The following is a 25866-nucleotide window of genomic DNA, read 5'->3' on the forward strand; positions in this document are numbered from 1 at the left end:
GAACAAGACCAAACTAAATCTGCATTACTTTATTTGTGATCTTTATTTAATATTGTTTTTAATATTGATACATTACACTGTAACTGTATTGTTGGACAAGGTGTTCTGAAAAAGATATATCTGAAAATGTCAACATTAAGCCATTTCTGTATTGAAAACGATGTGTGGAACTCATCTTTTTATAATGTTTCAATATATTATGAATTTTTGTAAAAGTACTAAGTATATTCCTTATGATCTCATTCCCCACAAAAAGTGCACGACAAAGCTATAAACCATAACATTTTATTTCAAAGCCACTACATACAGTATAAAACATACAAAAGCTAAAACCCTCTGCACTTGCTTAAAACTGGGACTGTTACATTATGAAATATATGAAATTCACAAAATACAGTAGCTGTAAATACTGGGAAGCATAAAATATAATATTACAGGTATTTCAGATAAAGACATTGAAAAATATACACATTCTGACACAATAAATTGTCCTATAGTAATGATAATGCACAAACATTGTCAGTTAGCTTGGATGAGGCATTATATGACAGAAAAATAGACGTGGCAGTTTTGTAACTAGTGACCTATAGACAGGACTTTATACGACTTTAAGACTTCACTTTCTTTGTATCCTTCTTCCCACTGTCTGTAACTGGATCAGCTTTTCTTTTACAAGACTGGAAAAAAATAATAACATTAGCAAAATATTGTAATAAATTGCCATACGAAAAAATATGTATTTGATTTAAGTGATATTATGTAGAGCTGAAGATGAAGGTCCATTCTAATTTTTTTGTTCATATTCTTCTATCGAGGATTTGCTAATTATTATTAATGTTTGCTACATTTTCATACAAACACAAACAGATATTACATTCGTACCCACTGACCTGACGTGAAACAGAGTAAAGCAGAAACATAATGAGTTTGGGGAGATATTAATATGTGCTAATGCCTCACCCTTGTCCGCACTATCCAATGTAATAGAATTTAGATAATGACATCTCTACTGTTACAGGTTTTTAAAGTACTTTGTCACTGGGTCCTGCAAAATAACAAACCATGGAGTTCTTTCCTACTAAACGTCAGTGATACCACAAGACAGATGTGATCGCTTTTGCGCACGGTAATGAATGAGCTCTTGTGGTTGGAGAGTGGGACAGGCCAATGGAAGACACACTAGGGATCCCAATTAATTTACCTGCAGTGAACGTATGTAATAATAAAAGGCAGTTAGTGGGAAAAGACAGTACTGCAAGCCCTAACGGTATTAGAGTATAACAGTATTTGTGCCTATAAATAAATGGATGTGAATATTAGGATGTGATTGATATAATTGTATTGGGTAACACCAGGGCCGGATTAAGGTCTGTGGGGGTCCCTGGGCAACAAATTTGTGGGGACCCCACACACTGTCCTCACAACTGCAAAAAAAAACATTGGAGCAGGAGTACAGCATTTACCTGTCTCCTCTCAGTCCTCCTCGACAGCTGAGCTGTTCCTTTACTTCTGCTGCCGCCAAGGAGCTTCACTCACAGCAGTGTGAAGTCTCGCGAGAGAATGTAAAATCTCGCGAGATTTCACACTGCAGTGAGTGAAGCTCCTCGGCGGCCACAGCTTTAATGGAACGTCTCAGCTGCCAAGGAGGACGGAGAGGAGATAGGTAAATGCTGTACTCCTACTCCGATGTTTTTTTGCAGTTGTGAGGACAGTGTGTGGGGGCCCCGGGATGATCGCCCCTTCCGCCCTGTCATTAATCCGGCTCTGGGTAACACAGAGCAGCACATTTACATTTTATTTGATTAATACATTATTTTATGTTGCAAATATATGTAAAATCTTATCTGCAATTACCATTTGAGCCTATTATTTCATTTATTCACATAAATAATTCACTTTATGACTATGGGCCTAATTCAAGGTTGCTCGCAAAAGCAAAATCTTCCTCTAATGAGCAAAACCATGTGCACTGCAGGGGGGGCAGATATAACATTTGCAGAGAGAGTTAGATTTGGGTAGGTTATATTGTTTTTGTGCAGGGTAAATACTGGCTGCTTTATTTTTACACGGCAATGTAGATTTCAGTTTGAATACACCCCACCCAAATCTAACTCTCTCTGCACATGTTATATCTGCCCCACCTGCAGTGCACATGGTTTTGCCCATTAGAGGAAGATTTTGCTGTTGCGATCAACCTTGAATTGGGCCCTATATCATGTCTATGCACTATATGATTATACAGATTCAAAATCCCACATTTTGGGTCCCCTACTGAGATAATGACACATATATATATATATATATATATATATATATATATATAATATATCTATATATACACATAATATATAATATATATGTTATTATCTCAGTAAGAGGACCCAAAAATGTGGGATTTTGAATTTTGGCTAACGTGTACTCAACCTGTATATGCATGTATAATATTTATGTTATCCAATACTAAATATCCTGCTATATAAGACAAAAATATGAGCATCAACAACATAAGCATACAGTATTCCCATCCATTTATTTACCGGATCCACAGTTCTATCTTCCCAATTAATTTCTTACACCATTAACACCTAAAGTAAAAAATGTTTCCAATAGCTAAAGATTAGAAGATCTAGAAATAGCAACATACATTACAGCAGCATAGTATTTAGAATCTGCATTGGCGGGTGGTCTTCACTTTGCCGGCGATCGGGTTCCCGGTGACCAGCATACCAGTGCCAAAATCCCGACTGCCGGCATACCGACAGTTCTTCTCCCTCTTGGGGGTCCACGACCCCCCTGGAGGGAGAATAGATAGCGTGGCCCACTGTGCCCGCAGCGTGGCTCACTTGTGTTCGCCCAGCTGTCGGTATGCCGGCGGTCAGGATTCTGGCGCCGGTATGCTGGTCGCCGGGAGCCCGACCGCCGGCATAACATACTAACCCGCATTGGCTATATAAAGAGGAAGCGCAGCTCTTTATGCATAATGGTTAATAATAAAAATCAATGTCTGCAAATCATCATATTACAGTAGCAATTTGCAGTACCTATAACCAAAATAGTAAACAATGTATTTAATTAGTTTGTTACTAAAAGTAATACAGCATCACCAAGCTGCACTTTGTAATTTTAATTACAATTGCATTTAATGTTATTGTTATATGTCCATTGCTTAAGTTGTTTTAATTCCCACTCACTTATAGTATGCTTAACAAATAATAATTTTAGATGCACACTTCCAAGCATGTCATAATTACTTTGGAATAAGTTAAAATGTTGCTCTGTTAATATTTACTCTGGAATCTTTGTAACATATACAATACTGTGCAAATGTTTTAGGCAGGTGTGGAAAAAATCCTGCAAAGTAAGAATGCTTTCAAAAATAGAAGTGTTAATAGTATATAATTATCAATTAACAAAATGCACAGAGAATAAACAGACGTGAAATCTAAATCAAATCAATATATTTGGTGTAACCACCTCTTGCCTTCAAAACAGCATCAATTCTTCTAGGTACACTTGCATAAAGTCAGGGGTTTTGTAGGTTTATAGTCAGGTGGATAATTAACCAGTCATACCAAACAGGTGATAATAATCATCATTTTCATATGTAGGTTGAAACACAGTCATTAACTGAAACAGAAACAGCTGTGTAGGAGGCTTAAAACTATGGCCCTCATTCCGAGTTGATCGGTCGCAAGGCGAATTTAGCAGAGTTACACACGCTAAGCCGCCGCCTACTGGGAGTGTATCTTAGCATCTTAAAATTGCGACCGATGTATTCGCAATATTGCGAGCACAAACTACTTAGCAGTTTTAGAGTAGCTCCAGACTTACTCTGCCTGTGCGATCAGTTCAGTGCTTGTCGTTCCTGGTTTGACGTCACAAACACACCCAGCGTTCGCCCAACCACTCCCCCGTTTCTCCGGCCACTCCTGCGTTTTTTCCGGAAACGGTAGCGTTTTCAGCCACACGCCCATAAAACGCCGTGTTTCCGCCCAGTAACACCCATTTCCTGTCAATCACATTACGTTCGCCGGAGCGATGAGAAAGCCGTGAGTAAAAATACTTTCTTCATAGCAAAGATACTTGGCGCAGTCGCAGTGCGAATATTGCGCATGCGCACTAAGCGGAATTTCACTGCGATGCGATGAAAAATACAGAGCGAACGACTCGGAATGAGGGCCTATGTGAGAAAAAGCCAAACTCTGCTTGTGGAAGACAGATTTATGTCAAAGGTCATACACCATGGCATGACTGAGCACAGCAAAAAATAAATAAGGTAGTTATACTGCATCAGCAATATTTCTCCCAGACAAAGATTTCAAAGCAGACTGGGGTTTCAAGATGTGCTGATCAAGCTCTTTTGAAGAAGCACAAAGAATTGAGCAACATTGGGGACGGTAGATGCAGTGGTCGGCGAAAGAAATAGTGCATCAGATGAAAGAGACATCATGCCTATGTCACTGACCTAGGTTGGGGGTGTTGTGAACTCAGGGGTTCTACCGATGGTAGGGGAGAGGAACCACAGTTGGGTCGGAACAGGGATGGCTTAATATAGGTCTTCCTCATACAGGACTCTGACAGTAAAGCTTGGTGAAAATATTAAAGAACTTTATTGCAGGAAGAGAGCAACACAATGTCACATAGCAGAGAAGGAACGTATGGGGAAATGTCCAGGCCTATAGAGGAACTTGTAAGTAATGCTGAGGATTGCAGGAAAAGAAGTACTTGTGAGTGTTGGTACAAGATAATAATGACTGAAGAACTTGTAAGTGATGTTTTGAAAGATACTGGTGATTTGAAGAACTGGTGAACGGTGGTTAAAGACTCTGACGATTTGAAACACTTGTGAGCGGTGGTTAAAGACACTGATGATTTGTAGAACTTGAGAACGGTGGTTAAAGACACTGATGATTTGTAGAACTTGAGAACGGTGGTTAAAGACACTGATGATTTGTAGAACTTGAGAACGGTGGTTAAAGACACTGATGATTTGTATGACTTGAGAGCGGTGATTAAAGACACTGATGATTTGTAGAACTTGAGAGCGGTGGTTAAAGACACTGATGATTTGTATGACTTGAGATCGATGATTAAAGACACTGATGATTTGTAGAACTTGAGAGCGGTGATTAAAGACACTGATGATTTGTAGAACTTGAGAGCGGTGATTAAAGACACTGATGATTTGTATGACTTGAGAGCGGTCATTAGCCCGCAGCACACGCTGACTCCAAGAAGCACTGGTGACTGGATTTCAGAGAAACACACCAGCCGCAGTATACGCTTAACTGTGCAGCAACTGGCACCTGGAAGTGCCGGAGACACTGGGGTACGACTGCAGAGAGATACGTCGGGAACAAGAGCACTGGCATCCACGTCAGGGGAAAAGACGATACTCAGGCAGCGAGGCTCTGCCCAGCGTCTGACTTTGAATCTCGTGCCTCCGCTGGAATGGCGGAACAGTCTGATGACGTCACCTGCTCCCCGCCCATGTGATGCCGGGTGTCATGGCGGCGCCCCTGCCCTGGGGAACCGCCGGGAGCCGCGCCAGCCAGATGCCGGAGCCCGTGGACCACCGAAGGCCGCAACACAGACCAGCAGGCACGCAGGGGTAAGTGCGGTGAACGCCGCCTATGGCGTGTGACAGTACCCTCTCCTCCAGGAGTGGCCCCCGGACACTTTCCAGGTTTTGTTGGATGTCTGGAATGGAAAATCCGCACCAGTCGGGGAGCCATAACTTCAGTAGCCTTGACCCAGCTCCTCTCCTCGGGGCCAAAACCTTTCCACTCCACTAAATACTGTAAATTCTTGTGAAGATAACGAGAGTCAAGAATAGCTTTGATTTCAAAGTCCGTTCCAGCTTCAGACTCTGCAGAGGTTGGCCTCGGGGACTTTAAATGGAACCGGTTTAAAATAAGGGGGCGAAGGAGAGAAACATGAAAGGAGTTTGGTATCCGGAGGTGGGAAGGCAATCCCAATTTGCAGACAACCGGATTCAGGACTTGTAACACTGGGTAAGGACCAATAAACTTTGGGGCGAACTTCATAGTGGGCACTCTTAACCGGAGGATGCGGGTGGAGAGCCATACCCTGTCACCAACCTTGTATTGGGGAGCTGCTCGTCGCTTCCTATCCGCAAAGAACTTATAGCGGCCGGAGACTCTCTTGAGATTAGCATGAACTCGACTCCAAATTTGACTGAAGTGCCGAAGAGTAGAGGCTGCAGCAGGAACATCCTCCGGAGGACAAATGGGTAATTCAGGAACTTGAGAATGGAACCATTAATTAATGAAAAATGGGGACTCACCAGTCGAAGAGTGGTACAGATGATTATGGGCAAACTCGGCCCATGGCAACAGTTCCACCCAATCATCTTGCGAGGGAGAGAGAAAAACACGGAGAAAAGTCTCTAAATCTTGATTGATGCGTTCAGTTTGCCCGTTGGTCTGTGGATGGTAAGCGGATGAAAACTTAAGTTTTATTTGTAAGGCCGTACAAAGAGCTCTCCAGAATCTTGCAGTGAATTGTACCCCCCGGTCAGAGACGATTTCCTGAGGTAAACCATGCAGGCGGAAATGTTCTCAGATAAATAACAAAGCCAACTTGGGCGCTGATGGTAACCCGGTCAAAAGTACAAAATGTGCCATCTTAGAGAAACGGTTGATAATTACCCAGACAGTATTGTGACCCTTGGAGAGGGGCAATTCAGTGACAAAGTCCATAGAGATATGGGTCCAAGGCCTCTGAGGAATGGACAGTGGATGCAACCCCGCAGGAGGCAAACAAGGAATTTTGTGCTGAGCACACTGAGGACATGAGTTGACATAATCTTGAATATCCTTCTTCATAGTGTCCCACCAGTAAGACCTTCGTAGAAACTCCCACATCTTTTGAACTCCAGGATAACCGGAAAACTTGGAAATATGAGCCCACTGCAATAACCATGGTCGAAATTTAGCTGGCACAGACATTCTCCCAGGAGGAGGACCCAGAGCGGTGGGAGCCGCCGACATAGAAACTGGACTGAGAATCAAAGCCTTCTCAACGGAATTCTCCTCATCCGAAGCTGTTAAGGAACGGGATAAAGCATCAGCCTTGGTGTTAAAAGTCCCAGCCCGGTAATTAATGACAAACGAAAACCGAGTAAAGAAGAGCGCCCATCTAGCTTGACAGGGATTCAAGCACTGGGCCGTCTTCAGGTACAGCAAATTCTTATGATCAGTGAAAACTGTAATTAGGTGTTTAGCACCTTCCAAAAGATATCTCCATTCCTCCAAGGCAGATTTTATTGCCAAAAGTTCTTTGTCTCCAATGGTGTAATTCTGTTCCGCAGGAGAGAATTTGCGAGAATGGAAACCACATGGATGTAACTTCCCATCTGGAGCGTACTGCGAAAGCACGGCACCTATGCCTACCGTGGAAGCATCAACCTCCAAAAAGAATGGTTTTGAAAAATCTGGTTGCTGAAGTACTGGAGCGGACATAAAGGCTGCCTTTAATTGAGCGAACGCTGCTATAGCTTCGGAGGACCAATGACTTGGGTCAGAACCCTTCTTGGTTAGAGCAGTAATAGGTGCCACGATGGTAGAGAATCCCTTTATGAATTTCTGGTAGTAATTTGCAAAGCCCAGAAATCGTTGTACTGCTTTCAAGGAAAGAGGCTGAGTCCAGTCCCGGAAGGCAGTGAGTTTCTCTGGATCCATACGAAGCTCCGTGCCCGAAATGATGTAACCAAGAAATGGAATAGAAGAAACCTCAAAGGTACATTTGGAAATCTTGCCATAAAGATGATTCTCTCGTAATCGAAGAAGTACCTCTTTGACCTGTATTCTGTGCTCTGTGAGATTTTTAGAAAATATCAGAATGTCATCCAAATATACCACGACACTTAGGTATAGCATATACCGAAAGACTTCGTTAATGAATCCCTGGAAGACGGCAGGAGCGTTGCTGAGGCCAAACGGCATTACCAGGTACTCGTAATGCCCGTCCCTGGTATTGAAGGCCGTCTTCCATTCGTCTCCCTGTCGGATATGTATCAAATAATAAGCTCCCCCTAAATCAAGTTTGGTGAAAACTCGGGCTCCGCGAACTCTATCAAAGAGCTCCGTAATGAGCGGCAAAGGATACTTATTCTTAATGGTGACTTCATTTAGACCACGATAGTCAATACATGGTCTTAGCCCTCCGTCCTTCTTCACGAAAAAGAAACCCGCCCCCGCCGGGGAGGTAGAGGGCCGGATGAATCCTTTCTGCAGATTAGACTTGATATAGTCCGACATAGCTTGGGTCTCGGGTAATGATAAGGGATAAGTGCGACCCCGAGGTGGCATTTTCCCTGGAATGAGCTCAATGGGACAGTCCAAGGGTCTATGCGGTGGTAGCAGATCGGCCGCTTGCTCTGAGAACACGTCAGAAAACTCCCGATAGGCCTCCGGAATGAGCCCTTCATCTGACTTGGAAGATACACGGAGCGGATAGACAAGGGTGAGACAATTTGAATGACAAAAAGGACTCCAAGATGTTATTTGTGTCGAACTCCAGTCGACGTGAGGGTTGTGAAGTTTAAGCCAAGGAAGGCCAAGAACCAGATCATGGGGCATCTCCCGAATCACTAGGAACTCCAGATGTTCTTGATGCAGAGCTCCCACTTGCAGTTTGATTGGTACTGTACAACTTGAAATCAGACCGTTAGAAATTTGGGTACCATTGATAGCAGTCAACGTAATAGGTCGTTCGACCGACCGCAGCTGAAAACCCAGATTCTGAGCACAGGAAAGGGAAATAAAATTTCCTGCAGCCCCAGAGTCCAGCAGAGCCTTAACGGGTTTGGCTATTGACTCGGAGAACAGAGACACGGAGAGTAAACAGTCCACTGACGGAGAAGGTTTAGAAGAAACCCCTAGCTCGACTCCTCCGGAACAAGCTAGGACTGCCCGTTTCCAGGACGAGACTTGCAAAACTTGAGAAAATGATCCGCGGCTCCACAGTAGAGGCAGAGTCTACCCTCACGACGACGCTGACGTTCCTCTGGGGACAGCTGAGATCGATTAATCTGCATGGGTTCATCAGGACTTGGAATAACCGTTTGCTTAGACGGAAAAGATCGGACCCTTGATCGATCTGACCGACTACGTTCGCCACCTCATTCCTGCATGCGAAGATCCACCTTTACACAGAGCGAGATCAACTATTCCAAAGAATCCGGCAAATCTCTAGTGACCAACTCGTCCTTTAGACGATCGGAGAGCCCGTTCCAAAAGGCAGCCCGAAGGGCATCATTATTCCAATGCAGTTCTGAGGCTACGGTCTGAAAATTAATCACATACTGTCCCACTGAACGAGAGCCTTGTCGGACACCAAGCAAGTCTGCAGAGGCAGCGGTCGTCCTGCCTGGCTCATCAAAGATCCTCCGGAATGACGCAATGAAAGGAATAATGGTGTCCTCACTGCTCATAAATACAGGCAGGTACTTATCCATCATGCAATACCACCAGGAAGGCGTCTGATTGTCTCCAAACTTATTTTGCAGCAAGACAACGACCACAAACATACTGTACAGCCAATGTCATTAAGAACTATATTCACCATAAAGAAGGACAAGGAGTCCTGGAAGTGATTATATGGCCCCATAGAGCCCTGATCTCAACATCATCGAGTCTGTCTGGGATTATATGAAGAGACCGAAGGATGTGACCAAGCCTACATCCATAGAAGATCTGTGGCTAGTTCTCCAAGATGTTTCGATCAACCTCCCCATCGAGTTCCTTCAAAAATTGTGTGCAAGTGTATCTTGAAGAATTTATGCTGTTTTGAAGGCAAAGGGTGCTGCCTAAAACTTTTGCACAGTACTGTGTATATATATATATATATATATATATATCTACTACGTGTCACAGTAACAAAAATAACATTTACTTGGGTAGGGCAAAACATTTCAGCTTAACAGCAAGATTTCAGCTTAACAGCAAGTACTACAAAGACTGGTCTGATTTTGACGTACAAATCACCTCCAACCATAAAAGGGAAAGAGAGGTGTATCCGTTTAGCAAACCAGTTTTATGTACACATGCTGAAAAAATGCAGATCTAATCTTGTGTGTTGAGAATGCCTTTCATTAGTAAATATATTTACCGATTGCTTTGATGTCTTTTTCTTTTTCTCTGCCCTTTCTTTTTCTTCAATCTCCAAGTTTTCTTTCTCTACCAGTGATATAAGAGTATTGCAGCGTCTCTGTAGCTCCTACAAAATAAAAGAATGGAATAAAAATTTTGTAGGGCTCGGTGGAAGAGAGGTACATGCCAAAAGTGTCACTTGCCCCTTTTCAACTAAATAAGTCTTGTAATATAACACCAGGGATTTGTATTTTGCTGCTGGTGAGAAATAGGCACATGCAATTATGTTAGGAGTTAGCGGAATAGACACTAGATGGCAGAAGCTACTTGATGGCAACAAAATTCAAAATCCATGTAGATATGGCATGTGCCTCTTTTCCACTGAGCCCCTCAATTGTAAAAAAAAGCTATATATTTTTAATATAGCCTACCTACAATGATTAGATAACCTAATACATAAACATATGCCTTTCTCTAGACTCTATTAACAAAAGAGTACTGGATGTAAGCTTTTGCAAATAAACATAATCATTAATAACATAACATTAATAATGTAGGCTGATTAGGACTGATGTCTTTTTAATTTACAATAAAACATATGTTTAACAATGAGCTACAACTATTTCTAATCTTCCCTCCAACATCCTACCAAGGATAACCTAATAAAAGACAGCATACAGTAATATATAAATTGTCCAAACACAGCTTAAAATCTGTCCACATATGTAATGGTTCTTTAGAACTATCCCATTCATTGAAATTTCTTTGAACTTTTTGTCTAAAACATTGCACAATTTAGCTTTACAAGTTATGGTTTGTATGTTTTTACTTACAGCAAAGAGAACGGGAGAATTAATGTCTGCTATACCTTTTGCCGAGGATAGGGAGAGGCTGTGTGTTGGCATGTCGGGCAAGAAGCAGAACTGAAGTAGAGCCTGGGGTCCTCCTCGTCCCGCCTCTGTGTGGGCACGCTGGGGTCTAAATTGTGGCTGGGCAGCTCACAGCAGTAAGTTGCTCATAGTGCCCTCTACTGGCTGGTGCTCTACGTGCCAGAATAGTCAATGGAGATGTTGGGGGTCATTCCGAGTTGTTCGCTCGTTATTTTTTTTCTCGCAACGGAGCGATTAGTCGCGAATGCGCATGCGCAATGTCCGCAGTGCGGCTGCGCCAAGTAAATTTGCTATGCAGTTAGGAATTTTATTCACGGTTTTTTCTTCGTTCTGGTGATCGTAATGTGATTGACAGAAAGTGGGTGTTTCTGGGCGGAAACTGGCCGTTTTATGGGTGTGTGCGGAAAAACGCTACCGTTTCTGGGAAAAACGCGGGAGTGGCTGGAGAAACGGAGGAGTGTCTGGGCGAACGCTGGGTGTGTTTGTGACGTCAAACCAGGAACGACAAGCACTGAACTGATCGCAGATGCCGAGTAAGTTTGAAGCTACTCAGAAACTGCTAAGAGGTGTGTAATCGCAATTTTGAGAATCTTTCGTTCGCAATATTACTATGCTAAGATTCACTCCCAGTAGGCAGCGGCTTAGCGTGTGCAAAGCTGCTAAAAGCAGCTTGCGAGCGAACAACTCGGAATGAGGGCCGTAGTCAATATCCCAGCGATCATCATGCTGATGGTCAGAATACCGGCAGAGGAATCCTCACACTCAAAATTCCGTCAGTTCTCAACGGTTTGTACTGGGGTTAGGCACTAGGGAAAGAGTTAGGCTGTGGGTGGGGACAGTTAGGATAAAGCAGTGGAAGGGGTGGGTTAGGATTAGAATTACAAAATATATCAAAATCCGTCAGGATTTTGAATGTCGGGATTCTGCTGCTAGGATTCTGACCGTCGGCATGGTGGGTGCTGGGATATCGTACCCAAACCAGAAACCCACTCGCAATTTTCTGGTGCGTTTGCTTTGCATTGCAATGCAAATTAGGCATATTTCTGCAAAAAAGAAGCCCAATGCTAATAGAGTTGTATGGGACCTATCAGCTCACTCACCCAGGCATCTTCAACTACATGGCGTCTGAGGTTAGATGAGGACACATCTGTAGTTAGCAGACCATAAAAATGACGGAACAACATAACAGTAATGTCAGCGCCGGTGGCTGTGCACGCCTGAACGGAGTAACACTTGTATTGCTCCGTTGAGCACCATCTAGTGGCTGCTGGCGCACAAACCAATTGAATTCCCTCCACAGAGGTGAGGAGCAACGTTAGCCTTTTATTATATAGGATGGCTTTTCTACTGACTGTTGGGATTACATAACAGAAGATAAGAAATAGAAAACTACATAGTAACAGAACAGTCTTTTATGAGAAAACCATCACTAAAATGTATTTAAATATTCTCTTAAAACTATTTCCATGCTCAATGCTGAATAATAACTCACTGCTCATTGTATTTATTCAAAACACTCCAGGGTGGCAGTGCATGGTTAACGGACAGTTAGCCAGCCGTGGAAAGGGTGAGCAGAGAGGTAGCTGCAGGGTTTCCTCACAAAGGAACCCTATGGTTATGCTTGTCTGTGGAGCTAGATATTAGAATAAAAATGTTGATTATGTTAAATATTTAATCTTTTCTCCTATTACGCTGCATTACATTAACAGCCTCTTGAGCTGTTTGGTTATAGTTAGTCATCCTGTAGGATCACTTTAGTGATTCATCTATGCAGCTTGTCAGGGACTTTGTAAATCTTTCAAGCATACTTGTGTTTTTACTCATCGCCATGCGTGCTTCATATCCGTATTAATCCATGACAAGAGCTCTAACCTTTACATTGTAGGTGGCAAGATATTGGAAAGGGATTTCTAAATATTAAATGAAAATAACAAAGTTCCATTTTGTATTGACTAATAACTGCAAAAGAAAATATTGACTATGAGTTTTTCATCTACACTGCTTCAGATCAAAGCATGAAAATTATGCATTCACTGTAAACTTTGATCTCTGTTACGCAAATGAGTCCATCCATATCTACTGAGTTAAAAGTCTTAAAGGAACCCAGTAATGCAAAATAAAAATACATTGTAAATCAACCACTGCCATAATTGGTCAAAGCTGGTGTATAATGCATATACTGTATGTTTGTGTGTCTTTGTTATTAGCCAGCTTACAGCTGCATTCTGCTGTACACTTGTAAAGACCATGGACGAAAAGCAACGTTTGTGAAGACACCACATATGTATTATTATTGAGTGACATCTAGTGGCAGCATAAACATATATGTACTGCAGTAGTATGAATTGCATTAAAACAACAGCATTTTTATGCAATTGAACTGCATATTTCTGCATAAGCAACATGTTTATTTTGGGTTACTATGAAAGTCTTCTGAAGAATATACAGTTTAGCATAAAAGAATGAAATGATATCATCACCGATCCCTACCATTAAAGAAAATGGTAGAAATAATTCGACTTTGAGCTTATTTTCCATTTTAGCAGACAATATTGACCACTACATTAATTGTAAGTATGAAAAATTAGCCTGGAGATAACTGTGGTTTATTTGTATTTAACATAAAAAAGAAAATTGCCTTTTACGCAGCTCTACAGAAAGCCGGATGCGGTGATGTAACCTCTGACCTTGTTTTCCATTTCTCCAGTGTGTTGTGATGCATCCACTAGCCATGAGCCATACAATAAGCAAATGTGCACTCAGGCTGAGAGAAAGCCATGCTATGCTGTAATATTATTAGCCAGCAAGATTAATTCAGTTAACTGATGCATTTTCCATTTTCAGCTCCATAAAGGATTGTGATATTTTCTTATGAAATTAGAGTAGAATGTGCAATATAATTTATTCTTTCCTGTAAGCAGTAACCATTTGGATTCCAGATCTGCTTAGTCAACAGCAAAAATGACTATAAAAGAACTGTATTGTTATGTAACAGAATTAACAAATACACTGCATTTCCATCTGGCACACATATAGGTTTTTGAAAATAAAGGATATTATATCAATAGATGTAAGTTCTTCACACTTTAAAGAATATGTCCATCTACAAATGTATGTTTTAGCACCACCTTGGCTAATCTAAGAGAACTACAGGTGTCCCACAGCAGAGACTCGTGCAGACTCGTAGGGTTCTGGAGTACTCTCTGCAGCACCAGTCTCCCATAATATCCCACATGGATTATAAACTTAGATCACAAACAATGGCAGCATAAGGTCTGGGTTTTGCCTAATCAGCTACAGTGTTAAAAATGATCAGCTGAACGTGAGCACTCCTGCACAGTCCTGGGGGTACATTTACTAAGATTCGTATTTTCCAAATTCATGTCCAAGTTCAATCACGAATGACATCGACAGTGTAAAATTGCAACTTTTTGAATTGATTACGATGGATTTACTAAGCTGTCGTATTCGGGTTTTTCTTTTCTTCCGATGTCGATGTCATTCGTGGTTTTTTACCTATTTTTACGGCAGTGATTAGCAAAACACTGCCGACTTTTTTTACAATCAATCTCGGCCGGATCTGTGTGATCCGTGCTGGGGTTTTTTTTTTTTTTTAATTAAACACTGTAAAATAATAAAAAAAAATGCGTGGGGTCCCCCCTCCTAAGCATAACCAGCCTCGGGCTCTTTGAGCCGATCCTGGTTGCAAAAATATGGTGAAAAAAATGACAGGGGTTCCCCCATATTTAAGCAACCAGCATCGGGCTCTGCGCCTGGTCCCAAAAATACGGGGGACAAAAATGAGTAGGGGTCCCCCGTATTTTTAAAACCAGCACCGGGCTCCACTAGCTGGACAGATAATGCCACAGCCGGGGGTCACTTTTATATAGTGCCCTGCGGCCGTGGCATCAAAAATCCAACTAGTCACCCCTGGCCGGGGTACCCTGGGGGAGTGGGGACCCCTTCAATCAAGGGGTCCCCCCCCCCAGCCGCCCAAGGGCCAGGGGTGAAGCCCGAGGCTGTCCCCCCCCATCCAATGGGCTGCGGATGGGGAGGCTGCTAGCCTTTGTTGTAAAAGAAAAGATATTGTTTTTAGTAGCAGTACTACAAGGCCCAGCAAGCCTCCCCCGCATGCTGGTACTTGGAGAACCACAAGTACCAGCATGCGACGGAAAAACGGGCCCGCTGGTACCTGTAGTACTACTACTAAAAAAATACCCAAAAAAAGACAAGACACACACACCGTGAAAGTATAATTTTATTACATACATACACACATACATACATACTTACCTTAAGTTCCCACGCAGGTCGGTCCTCTTCTCCAGTAGAATCCAAGGGGTACCTGTTGAAGAAATTATACTCACGAGATCCAGGGGTCCAGGCTCCTCGGGAAATCCAGGGGTAATCCACGTACTTGACAAAAAAAACAAAACGGTGTCCCGAGCCACGAACTGAAAGGGGACCCATGTTTGCACATGGGTCACCTTTCCACGAATGCCAGAAAGCCACTGCGGTTGTCCTAAAGTGACGTCACCGCTGAGCAGAAAGTTCCCATCATTGGTTACAATGTAGCGCATAGGCGCTACATTGTAACACTGCCGTGTGCTGCCTGTCAGTGAGGACAGGACCACACAGCTGATCAGGAGAGTGCTACAACGTGGCGCTCCCTGATTGGCTGAAGAAACCCACTTAGACAGAAGTCAGAGTGGCTTTCTGGCATTCGTGGAAAGGTGACCCATGTGCAAACATGGGTCCCCTTTCAGTTCGTGGCTCGGGACACCGTTTTGTTTTTTTTGTCAAGTACGTGGATTACCCCTGGATTTCCCGAGGAGCCTGGACCCCTGGATCTCGTGAGTATAATTTCTTCAACAGGTACCCCTTGGATTCTACTGGAGAAGAGGACCGACCTGCGTGGGAACTTAAGGTAAGTATGTATGTATGTGTGTATGTATGTAATAAAATTATACTTTCACGGTGTGTGTGTCTTGTCTTTTTTTGGGTATTTTTTTAGTAGTAGTACTACAGGTACCAGCGGGCCCGTTTTTCCGTCGCATGCTGGTACTTGTGGTTCTCCAAGTACCAGCATGCGGGGGAGGCTTGCTGGGCCTTGTAGTACTGCTACTAAAAACAATATCTTTTCTTTTACAACAAAGGCTATCAGCCTCCCCATCCGCAGCCCATTGGATGGGGGGGGACAGCCTCGGGCTTCACCCCTGGCCCTTGGGTGGCTGGGGGGGGGGGGACCCCTTGATTGAAGGGGTCCCCACTCCCCCAGGGTACCCCGGCCAGGGGTGACTAGTTGGATTTTTGATGCCACGGCCGCAGGGCACTATATAAAAGTGACCCCCGGCTGTGGCATTATCTGTCCAGCTAGTGGAGCCCGGTGCTGGTTTTAAAAATACGGGGGACCCCTACTCTTTTTGTCCCCCGTATTTTTGGGACCAGGACCAGGCGCAGAGCCCGATGCTGGTTGCTTAAATATGGGGGAACCCCTGTCATTTTTTTCCCCATATTTCTGCAACCAGGATCGGCTCAAAGAGCCCGAGGCTGGTTATGCTTAGGAGGGGGGACCCCACGCAATTTTTTTTGAAAAAATAAGCACTTTCCCACCCCTTCCCACTGATATACATGCACGGATCTCATGGATCCGTGCATGCCTATCCAATCACGAATAAAAAAAAAAGGTCTGTTTTTTTTTAGCACTTTTTTACGAGTTGTAATTTTTCACGGCAGTGTTTGTTCTTTTTTTGCTTTGCACTTCTTAGTAAATGACCGAGATTCATACTTAAACAGCCGCGTTTTGACCGATGGTGTATTCATTCGTAATTTTTTACCTGAACTTGCAAAAAATTACGAATGCCCTCATCACTGCCGTGATTAGTGCTTAGTAAATTACCGAGATGACACTTTGATGAAAAAACGGCATCTCGGTCAAAATCGGGAGCTTAGTAAATTTCCCCCCTGGTCACTGACATGAAGAGCCACACAGTTCTGCTAGCTTGGGATGGGAAGCTGGATGATTACTGATGTTATTATGGGGTGGACACCCACAGAAGAAGCTACAGTACATGTTTGTGCGATAGGATACATCTTACAACTGATCCAACTGATTTTTAGAACTATTTATAATGAGAAATACAATAAACTATGTACATAAGCATCCTGTACTTTGTCCTCTCATGCATTTAGAGAAACAATATAATACATGTAATACTGTAAGGGATATATTTACTAAAGCTTAATTTTGGGTTTTGGGTGATTTTGCATTCAATTTTGCATTTGGAGATTTACAAAAGTCAAAATTTAATGTAAAATCGTATATATACAACCAAATACCACTCAAAACGAATATCGCAAAACATCGGTACTTTCACACAGCTGACCATAGGTTCCCCTGGTTTACTAATGTTCAAATTGAAAATCAAACACAAAATCATACTACAAATCACCAAAACAATAGACAGGCGATTTTATCATCTAGACAACATTATATTCCCTAAACCTTCATTTTGATACCTATGAAAGTATAGATGATGGACACCATGCTGATGTTTTTGCAATTACGTGAATGCGCCAAAGTCTAACAGTGATGCCACTTGCAGCGTTTATCTTTATGCAGTGATTGACAGTCAGGGACCGCTTGCGGGCGTTGGTTGGCAAGTGGCGGCAAAAACGCAGATGTGTAGCGGTTACTGTTGGTGCGTGTCACTGGGTGTGCTTGCGAAACTGTTCTCAAGCAGCATGTTTCCGGTGTCTCTGTTCAGGCTGCCATGCTGCATGGCCCTTCACCGTGTGCGCTGGGAATGTGCACGCAGTTGCTGCGCCTTTGCGATTGCTCCGCTGGGCGTCTCTGTGCTTTTTAGGGCTGCTGGGTTTTTAAATAATTTTGAACATCCTCAACATGCACAATCGCAGCTGCAGTCGCCATAGCGTGTCACTGAATCAGGACAGATGTCAATAATAAGATTTTACTTACCGATAAATCTATTTCTCGTAGTCCGTAGTGGATGCTGGGACTCCGTCAGGACCATGGGGAATAGCGGCTCCGCAGGAGACAGGGCACAAAATTTAATAGTTTGACCACTAGGTGGTGTGTACTGGCTCCTCCCCCCATGACCCTCCTCCAAGCCTCAGTTAGGATACCGTGCCCGGACGAGCGTACACAATAAGGAAGGATTTTGAATCCCGGGTAAGACTCAAACCAGCCACACCAATCACACCGTACAACTTGTGATCTGAACCCAGTTAACAGTATGATAACGTAGGAGCCTCTGAAAAGATGGCTCACAACAATAAACAACCCATTTTTTTGTAACAATAACTATGTACAAGTATTGCAGACAATCCGCACTTGGGATGGGCGCCCAGCATCCACTACGGACTACGAGAAATAGATTTATCGGTAAGTAAAATCTTATTTTCTCTGACGTCCTAGTGGATGCTGGGACTCCGTCAGGACCATGGGGATTATACCAAAGCTCCCAAACGGGCGGGAGAGTGCGGATGACTCTGCAGCACCGAATGAGAGAACTCCAGGTCCTCCTTAGCCAGGGTATCAAATTTGTAGAATTTTACAAACGTGTTCTCCCCTGACCACGTAGCTGCTCGGCAGAGTTGTAATGCCGAGACCCCTCGGGCAGCCGCCCAAGATGAGCCCACCTTCCTTGTGGAGTGGGCCTTGACAGATTTAGGCTGTGGCAAGCCTGCCACAGAATGTGCCAGTTGAATTGTGCTACAAATCCAACGAGCAATCGTCTGCTTAGAAGCAGGAGCACCCAGCTTGTTGGGTGCATATAGTATAAACAGCGAGTCAGATTTTCTGACTCCAGCCGTCCTTGAAATATATATTTTCAATGCTCTGACAACGTCCAGCAACTTGGAATCCTCCAAATCGCTAGTAGCCGCAGGCACCACAATAGGCTGGTTCAGGTGAAACGCTGATACCACCTTAGGCAGAAAATGAGGACGCGTCCTCAATTCTGCCCTGTCCGAATGGAAAATCAGATATGGGCTTTTATATGATAAAGCTGCCAATTCTGACACTCTCCTGGCTGAAGCCAGAGCCAGTAGCATGGTTACTTTCCATGTAAGATATTTCAAATCTACCGATTTGAGTGGCTCAAACCAATGGGATTTGAGAAAATCCAAAACTACATTGAGATCCCACGGTGCCACTGGGGGCACAACCGGGGGCTGTATATGTAGTACTCCTTTTACAAAAGTCTGAACTTCAGGAACTGAAGCCAATTCTTTCTGGAAGAATATCGACAGGGCCGAAATTTGAACCTTAATGGACCCTAATTTGAGGCCCATAGATAATCCTGTTTGCAGGAAATGTAGGAATCGACCCAGTTGAAATTCCTCTGTCGGGGCCTTCCTGGCCTCACACCATGCAACATATTTTCTCCAAATGCGGTGATAATGTTGTGCAGTCACCTCCTTCCTGGCTTTGACCAGGGTAGGGATGACCTCTTCCGGAATGCCTTTTTCCCTTAGGATCCGGCGTTCAACCGCCATGCCGTCAAACGCAGCCGCGGTAAGTCTTGGAATAGACACGGTCCCTGCTGAAGCAGGTCCTTTCTTAGAGGTAGAGGCCACGGATCTTCCGTGAGCATCTCCTGAAGTTCCGGGTACCAAGTCCTTCTTGGCCAGTCCGGAGCCACGAGTATCGTTCTTACTCCCCTTTGCCGTATAATTCTCAGTACCTTGGGTATGAGAGGCAGAGGAGGGAACACATACACTGACTGGTACACCCATGGTGTTACCAGAGCGTCCACAGCTATTGCCTGAGGGTCTCTTGACCTGGCGCAATACCTGTCCAGTTTTTTGTTGAGGCGGGACGCCATCATGTCCACCATTGGTCTTTCCCAATGGACCACAATCATGTGGAAGACTTCTGGATGAAGTCCCCACTCTCCCGGGTGAAGATCGTGTCTGCTGAGGAAGTCTGCTTCCCAGTTGTCCACTCCCGGAATGAACACTGCTGACAGTGCTATCACATGATTTTCCGCCCAGCGAAGAATCCTTGCAGCTTCTGCCATTGCCCTCCTGCTTCTTGTGCCGCCCTGTCTGTTTACATGGGCGACTGCCGTGATGTTGTCCGACTGGATCAACACCGGCTGACCCTGAAGCAGAGGTTTTGCCAGGCTTAGAGCATTGTAGATTGCTCTTAGCTCCAGTATATTTATGTGAAGAGACGTTTCCAGGCTTGACCACACGCCCTGGAAGTTTCTTCCTCGTGTGACCGCTCCCCAGCCTCTCAGGCTGGCATCCGTGGTCACTAGGACCCAGTTCTGTATGCCGAATCTGCGGCCCTCTAACAGATGAGTACTCTGCAACCACCATAGCAGAGAGACCCTTGTCCTTGTCGACAATTTTATCCGCTGATGCATCTGCAGATGCGATCCGGACCATTTGTCTAGCAGATCCCACTGAAAAATTCGTGCATGGAATCTGCCGAATGGAATCGCTTCGTAAGAAGCCACCATTTTTCCCAGGACTCTTGTGCATTGATGCACAGACACTGTCCCTGGTTTTAGGAGGTTCCTGACTAGTTCGGATAACTCCCTGGCTTTCTCCTCCGGAAGAAATACCTTTTTCTGAACAGTGTCCAGAATCATCCCTAGGAACAGCAGACGTGTCGTCGGGATCAGTTGGGATTTTGGAAAATTCAGAATCCACCCGTGCTGTTGGAGCACTACTTGAGTTAGTGCTACTCCGACCTCCAGCTGTTCTCTGGATCTTGCCCTTATCAGGAGATCGTCCAAGTAAGGGATAATTAATACGCCTTCTCTTCGAAGAAGAATCATCATTTCGGCCATTACCTTGGTAAAGACCCTGGGTGCCGTGGACAATCCAAACGGCAGCGTCTGAAACTGATAATGACAGTTTTGTACCACGAACCTGAGGTACCCTTGGTGTGAAGGGCAAATTGGGACATGAAGGTAAGCATCCTTGATGTCCAAGGACACCATAAAATCCCCCTCTTCCAGATTCGCTATCACTGCTCTGAGTGACTCCATCTTGAACTTGAATTTTTGTATGTACAGGTTCAGAGATTTCAGATTTAGAATAGGTCTTACCGAGCCGTCCGGCTTCGGTACCACAAATAGCGTGGAGTAATACCCCTTTCCCTGTTGTAGAAGGGGTACCTTGACTATCACCTGCTGAGAATACAGCTTGTGAATGGCTTCCAATACCGTCGCCCTGTCGGAGGGAGACGTTGGCAAAGCAGACTTTTGGAACCGGCGAGGGGGAGACTTCTCGAATTCCAACCTGTAACCCTGAGATACTACCTGCAGGATCCAGGGGTCCACCTGCGAGTGAGCCCACTGTGCGCTGAAATTCTTGAGGCGACCCCCCACCGCCCCTGAGTCCGCTTGTAAGGTCCCAGCGTCATGCTGAGGCCTTTGCAGAAGCCGGGGAGGACTTCTGCTCCTGGGAAGGGGCTGCTTGGTGCAGTCTCTTACCCTTTCCTTTGCCTCGGGGCAAATATGAATGTCCTTTTGCTCGCTTGTTCTTATAGGAACGAAAGGACTGCGGCTGAAAAGACTGCGGCTTTTTCTGTTGGGAGGGGACTTGAGGTAAAAAGGTGGACTTCCCGGCTGTTGCCGTGGCTACCAAATCCGATAGACCGACCCAAAATAATTCCTCTCCTTTATACGGCAATACTTCCATATGCCGTTTGGAATCCGCATCGCCTGACCACTGTCGTGTCCATAGACTTCTTCTGGCAGATATGGACATCGCACTTACTCTTGATGCCAGAGTGCAGATATCTCTCTGTGCATCTCGCATATAAAGGAACGCATCCTTTAATTGCTCTATAGTCAATAAAATACTGTCCCTATCCAGGGTATCAATATTTTCAGTCAGGGAATCCGACCAAGCCACCCCAGCACTGCACATCCAGGCTGAGGCGATTGCTGGTCGCAGTATAACACCAGTATGTGTGTATATACTTTTTAGAGTATTTTCCAGCCTCCTATCAGCTGGATCCTTGAGGGCGGCCGTATCAGGAGACTGTAACGCCACATGTTTGGATAAACGTGTGAGCGCCTTGTCCACCCTAGGGGGTGTTTCCCAGCGCGCCCTAACCTCTGGCGGGAAAGGGTATAATGCCAATAACTTCTTTGAAATTAGCAGTTTTTTATCAGGGGTAACCCACGCTTCATCACACACGTCATTCAATTCCTCTGATTCAGGAAAAACTACAGGTAGTTTATTCAGACCCCACATAATACCCCTTTTTGTGGTACTTGCAGTATCAGAGATATGCAAAGCCTCCTTCATTGCCGTGATCATATAACGTGTGGCCCTACTGGAAAATACGTTTGTTTCTTCACCGTCGACACTGGATTCAGTGTCAGTGTCTGTGTCGACCGACTGAGGTAAAGGGCGTTTTACAGCCCCTGACGGTGTCTGAGACGCCTGGACAGGTACTAACTGGTTTGCCGGCTGTCTCATGTCGTCAACCGACTTTTGTAGCGTGCTGACACTATCCCGTAATTCCATAAACAAAGCCATCCATTCTGGTGTCGACTCCCTAGGGGGTGACATCACCATTACAGGCAATTGCTCCGCCTCCACGCCAACATCGTCCTCATACATGTCGACACACACGTACCGACACACAGCAGACACACAGGGAATGCTCTGATAGAAGACAGGACCCCACTAGCCCTTTGGGGAGACAGAGGGAGAGTTTGCCAGCACACACCCAAGCGCTATAAATATATATAGGGACAACCTTAATAAGTGTGTTCCCTTTATAGCAGCTCAAATATTATAAATATCGCCAATAAGTGCCCCCCCTCTCTGTTTTTACCCTGTTTCTGTAGTGCAGTGCAGGGGAGAGTCCTGGGAGCCTTCCTCGCAGCGGAGCTGGGCAGGAAAATGGCGCTGTGTGCTGAGGAGAATAGGCCCCGCCCCCTTTTCGGCGGGCTTCTTCTCCCGGTTTTTTTGGAACCTGGCAGGGGTTAAATACATCCATATAGCTCCAGGGGCTATATGTGATATATTTTAGCCAGAATAGGTATATTACATTGCTGCCCAGGGCGCCCCCCCCAGCGCCCTGCACCCTCAGTGACCGCTGGTGTGAAGTGTGCGGAGAGCAATGGCGCACAGCTGCTGTGCTGTGCGCTACCTCATGAAGACTGAGACGTCTTCTGCCGCCGGTTTCTGGACCTCTCTCTATTCGGCATCTGCAAGGGGGTCGGCGGCGCGGCTCCGGTGACCCATCCAGGCTGTACCTGTGATCGTCCCTCTGGAGCTAGTGTCCAGTAGCCTAAGAAGCAAATCCATCCTGCACGCAGGTGAGTTCACTTCTTCTCCCCTAAGTCCCTCGTTGCAGTGAGCCTGTTGCCAGCAGGACTCACTGAAAATAAAAAACCTAACAAACTTTTTCTAAGCAGCTCTTCAGGAGAGCCACCTAGATTGCACCCTGCTCGGACGGGCACAAAAACCTAACTGAGGCTTGGAGGAGGGTCATGGGGGGAGGAGCCAGTACACACCACCTAGTGGTCAAACTTTTAAATGTTGTGCCCTGTCTCCTGCGGAGCCGCTATTCCCCATGGTCCTGACGGAGTCCCAGCATCCACTAGGACGTCAGAGAAAATACTGTAAAGTCTCTACGTGACAGGTTCACATTACATGATTTTGGAAGTTTTTATAAAGTATAAAAGAAATCAAGAACCACTTTAGGGTCTGTGCACAGTTCTAATAAAAAGGGACTCAAACATGCGGTTCACTCTGGCTGTAGGAATTATGGGCCTCATTCAGAGATTGACGCAGCGCAGCTCCTGTGTCTTTGGATTCCCCGCCCCCATATGGTGACAGGCTGCAACTTAGGGGGCATTGTGTTTGACGATGCAAGACCCATTCTGTACATGCACAGACGCCCCATTATCGGAGATCCACGCAAACCAGAATTAGAGAAACCACAGCAGCATGTGATATATTTGGACTAATGGGAATAAATTAGGACGTTTTTCTCAATTTTCTATTTGATTTATAGACGATTTTGAAATGGTTATCCTAAACCAAACACAAATCACTAGTTATAATCAAACAACATCGATACTCATCGATAGTGTTTGCAGGCACCAATACTCATTTATTCCATTGTTTCACTATTTTGTACTGAAGTATCCTTGTGTTTTTATGAAAACATTTTATTTATTGTGCACCAACTGTAATGTATATGTGTAATTAAATGTAATTAATTTTAATCTTCCTACACTCCAGTCCTTATCTTTCTTTTTTCCCTGAGGTTTTCTTCAGGGGTAAGCCACCCCTCACATGGTGAGCAGCATTTAGATTAATTACACTAACGGACACATACCCAGAAGCGCCTGATATTTTTCTTGCATTGTAAGGGCACATAGCTGTTATCATTCTACAATGAAGAAGCATTGTGTATTTTCTTTTAAATGGCACTGATTCCAGTAGAATAGCAAAGGGATTACCCTTTACAGCTTCCACCAGGTGGACAAAATGCCCATTAAGCAGATTGTTTGATGGAGACTTTGGACAATGGTTATTTGCAGACCAAACCATTTTTCCTCTCCTGTTCTCCCCAAAAAGCTGACTTTCCTGGCTTATCACTGAACTGTTCCTTTACCAGCAACCTGAAAGGACCAAAACCAAGAACGGCACCCTTAGGACATATTTAATTTAATTACTTTGGAAAACAATTACTTTTATTTTTATGGAAAATCTTATTTTTAGTGCACAGGAAAGGGTAACAGATCACTATGTCAACTTTTTATAGCGTACTGAGAGCTTGTTGCCATTTGGTTCCAGAAAGAGCTGGGGCAAATCTGTTGATTTTATTTTATTGACATTTTTTATTTATTAACAGGAAGAATTTGATTAAAATAATTTTTCTCTAAGTTAAACATAAATGATTCTAACATCTGTTTGGTATCTTAAAGCCAGTTTATTGAATATTATTTTTCTAGAGGTAAAAAGAGGTACAAAAAATGTGTAATAAATCCAGATTACAATAACTGTATGCAATCAGATAGAAAATACCATGAAAACTGAGTTTATTTCTAGGACAATTTAAATAAATGAAATAAATGTGTATTTCTAGGACAATTTAAATAAATTAAATAAATGTGTATAAAAAATGTTTCAGAAAACAAATAAAATACATGGTAGCCCAGGCAAACAAACAACTAAATAAATAAATAAATAACATTGATGGAAAAGATTTATTAAAAAGAGATAAAATTAACCAAAATAAAAAAGATGACTATCAATGGGCTTTCTCCATATGAACATTGTCATAAAAAAAAAAAAAATAAAGAATATAATTTTTAAGAAGTTTTGAGAAAAAAGTTGAAAAAACGATATGTATCTAAGTCAAATGCAAAAAAACAAGTTAGTAAATAGCTTTCTGGAAGATCCACATATAAAGAATCCAAATAAAACAAAAACAAAGTGCATAGCTATTGATTTAAAAACAGAGACAGCTAGTACACAAAAAAAGAAATGAAATGGATACATGACTCACAGACGTTCATGCCTAAAGGACTGAATTCTGATTTTCAAATAAAATAACAAAAACATCTAACTTTTAGAAAAATACAAAGCTATTTAGAACACTAAACAAGTCAAGCAATGGAATACTGTAGTTGAATCTACTGTACATTGTATATACTGTATGTTTCCATTTTTGTATCTAAATGTAATAAAATCTTCATGTAATCGTAATGTAGGATTGAACCTTTTAAATTGAGTCTTGTGTTCCTCTGTCATATATGATTAGAGAAAGGGTATCTATTAGAATCCTCATCAAAACACTAGGATTCATAAATGCCTGATTCTTCTGCTACCTTTGCCTTCTTTTTGGG

General features: G+C 43.6%; 1 protein-coding gene across 3 annotated transcripts in view; it reads right to left on the minus strand.

The window, feature by feature from the left end:
* Window positions 1-271: 271 nt before the first annotated feature.
* The window catches only part of SMARCA1 (SWI/SNF related, matrix associated, actin dependent regulator of chromatin, subfamily a, member 1), a 504496-nt gene continuing 478901 nt past the window's right edge, over window positions 272-25866 (minus strand). For 2 of the 3 annotated variants that reach the window (XM_063937258.1, XM_063937260.1), the window contains 2 exons: window positions 10135-10242; window positions 272-677 (listed from right to left, as the gene is read on the minus strand). In XM_063937258.1, coding sequence (XP_063793328.1) covers window positions 609-677; window positions 10135-10242 — 177 coding nt within the window. In that variant the 3' untranslated portion in view covers window positions 272-608. Of the gene's footprint in view, window positions 678-10134; window positions 10243-25866 lie in introns of those variants that run through there. The other variant, XM_063937259.1, reaches the window with a different exon arrangement.

This window comes from Pseudophryne corroboree, chromosome 8 (assembly GCF_028390025.1).
Source record: "Pseudophryne corroboree isolate aPseCor3 chromosome 8, aPseCor3.hap2, whole genome shotgun sequence".
Lineage (NCBI taxonomy): Eukaryota > Metazoa > Chordata > Amphibia > Anura > Myobatrachidae > Pseudophryne > Pseudophryne corroboree.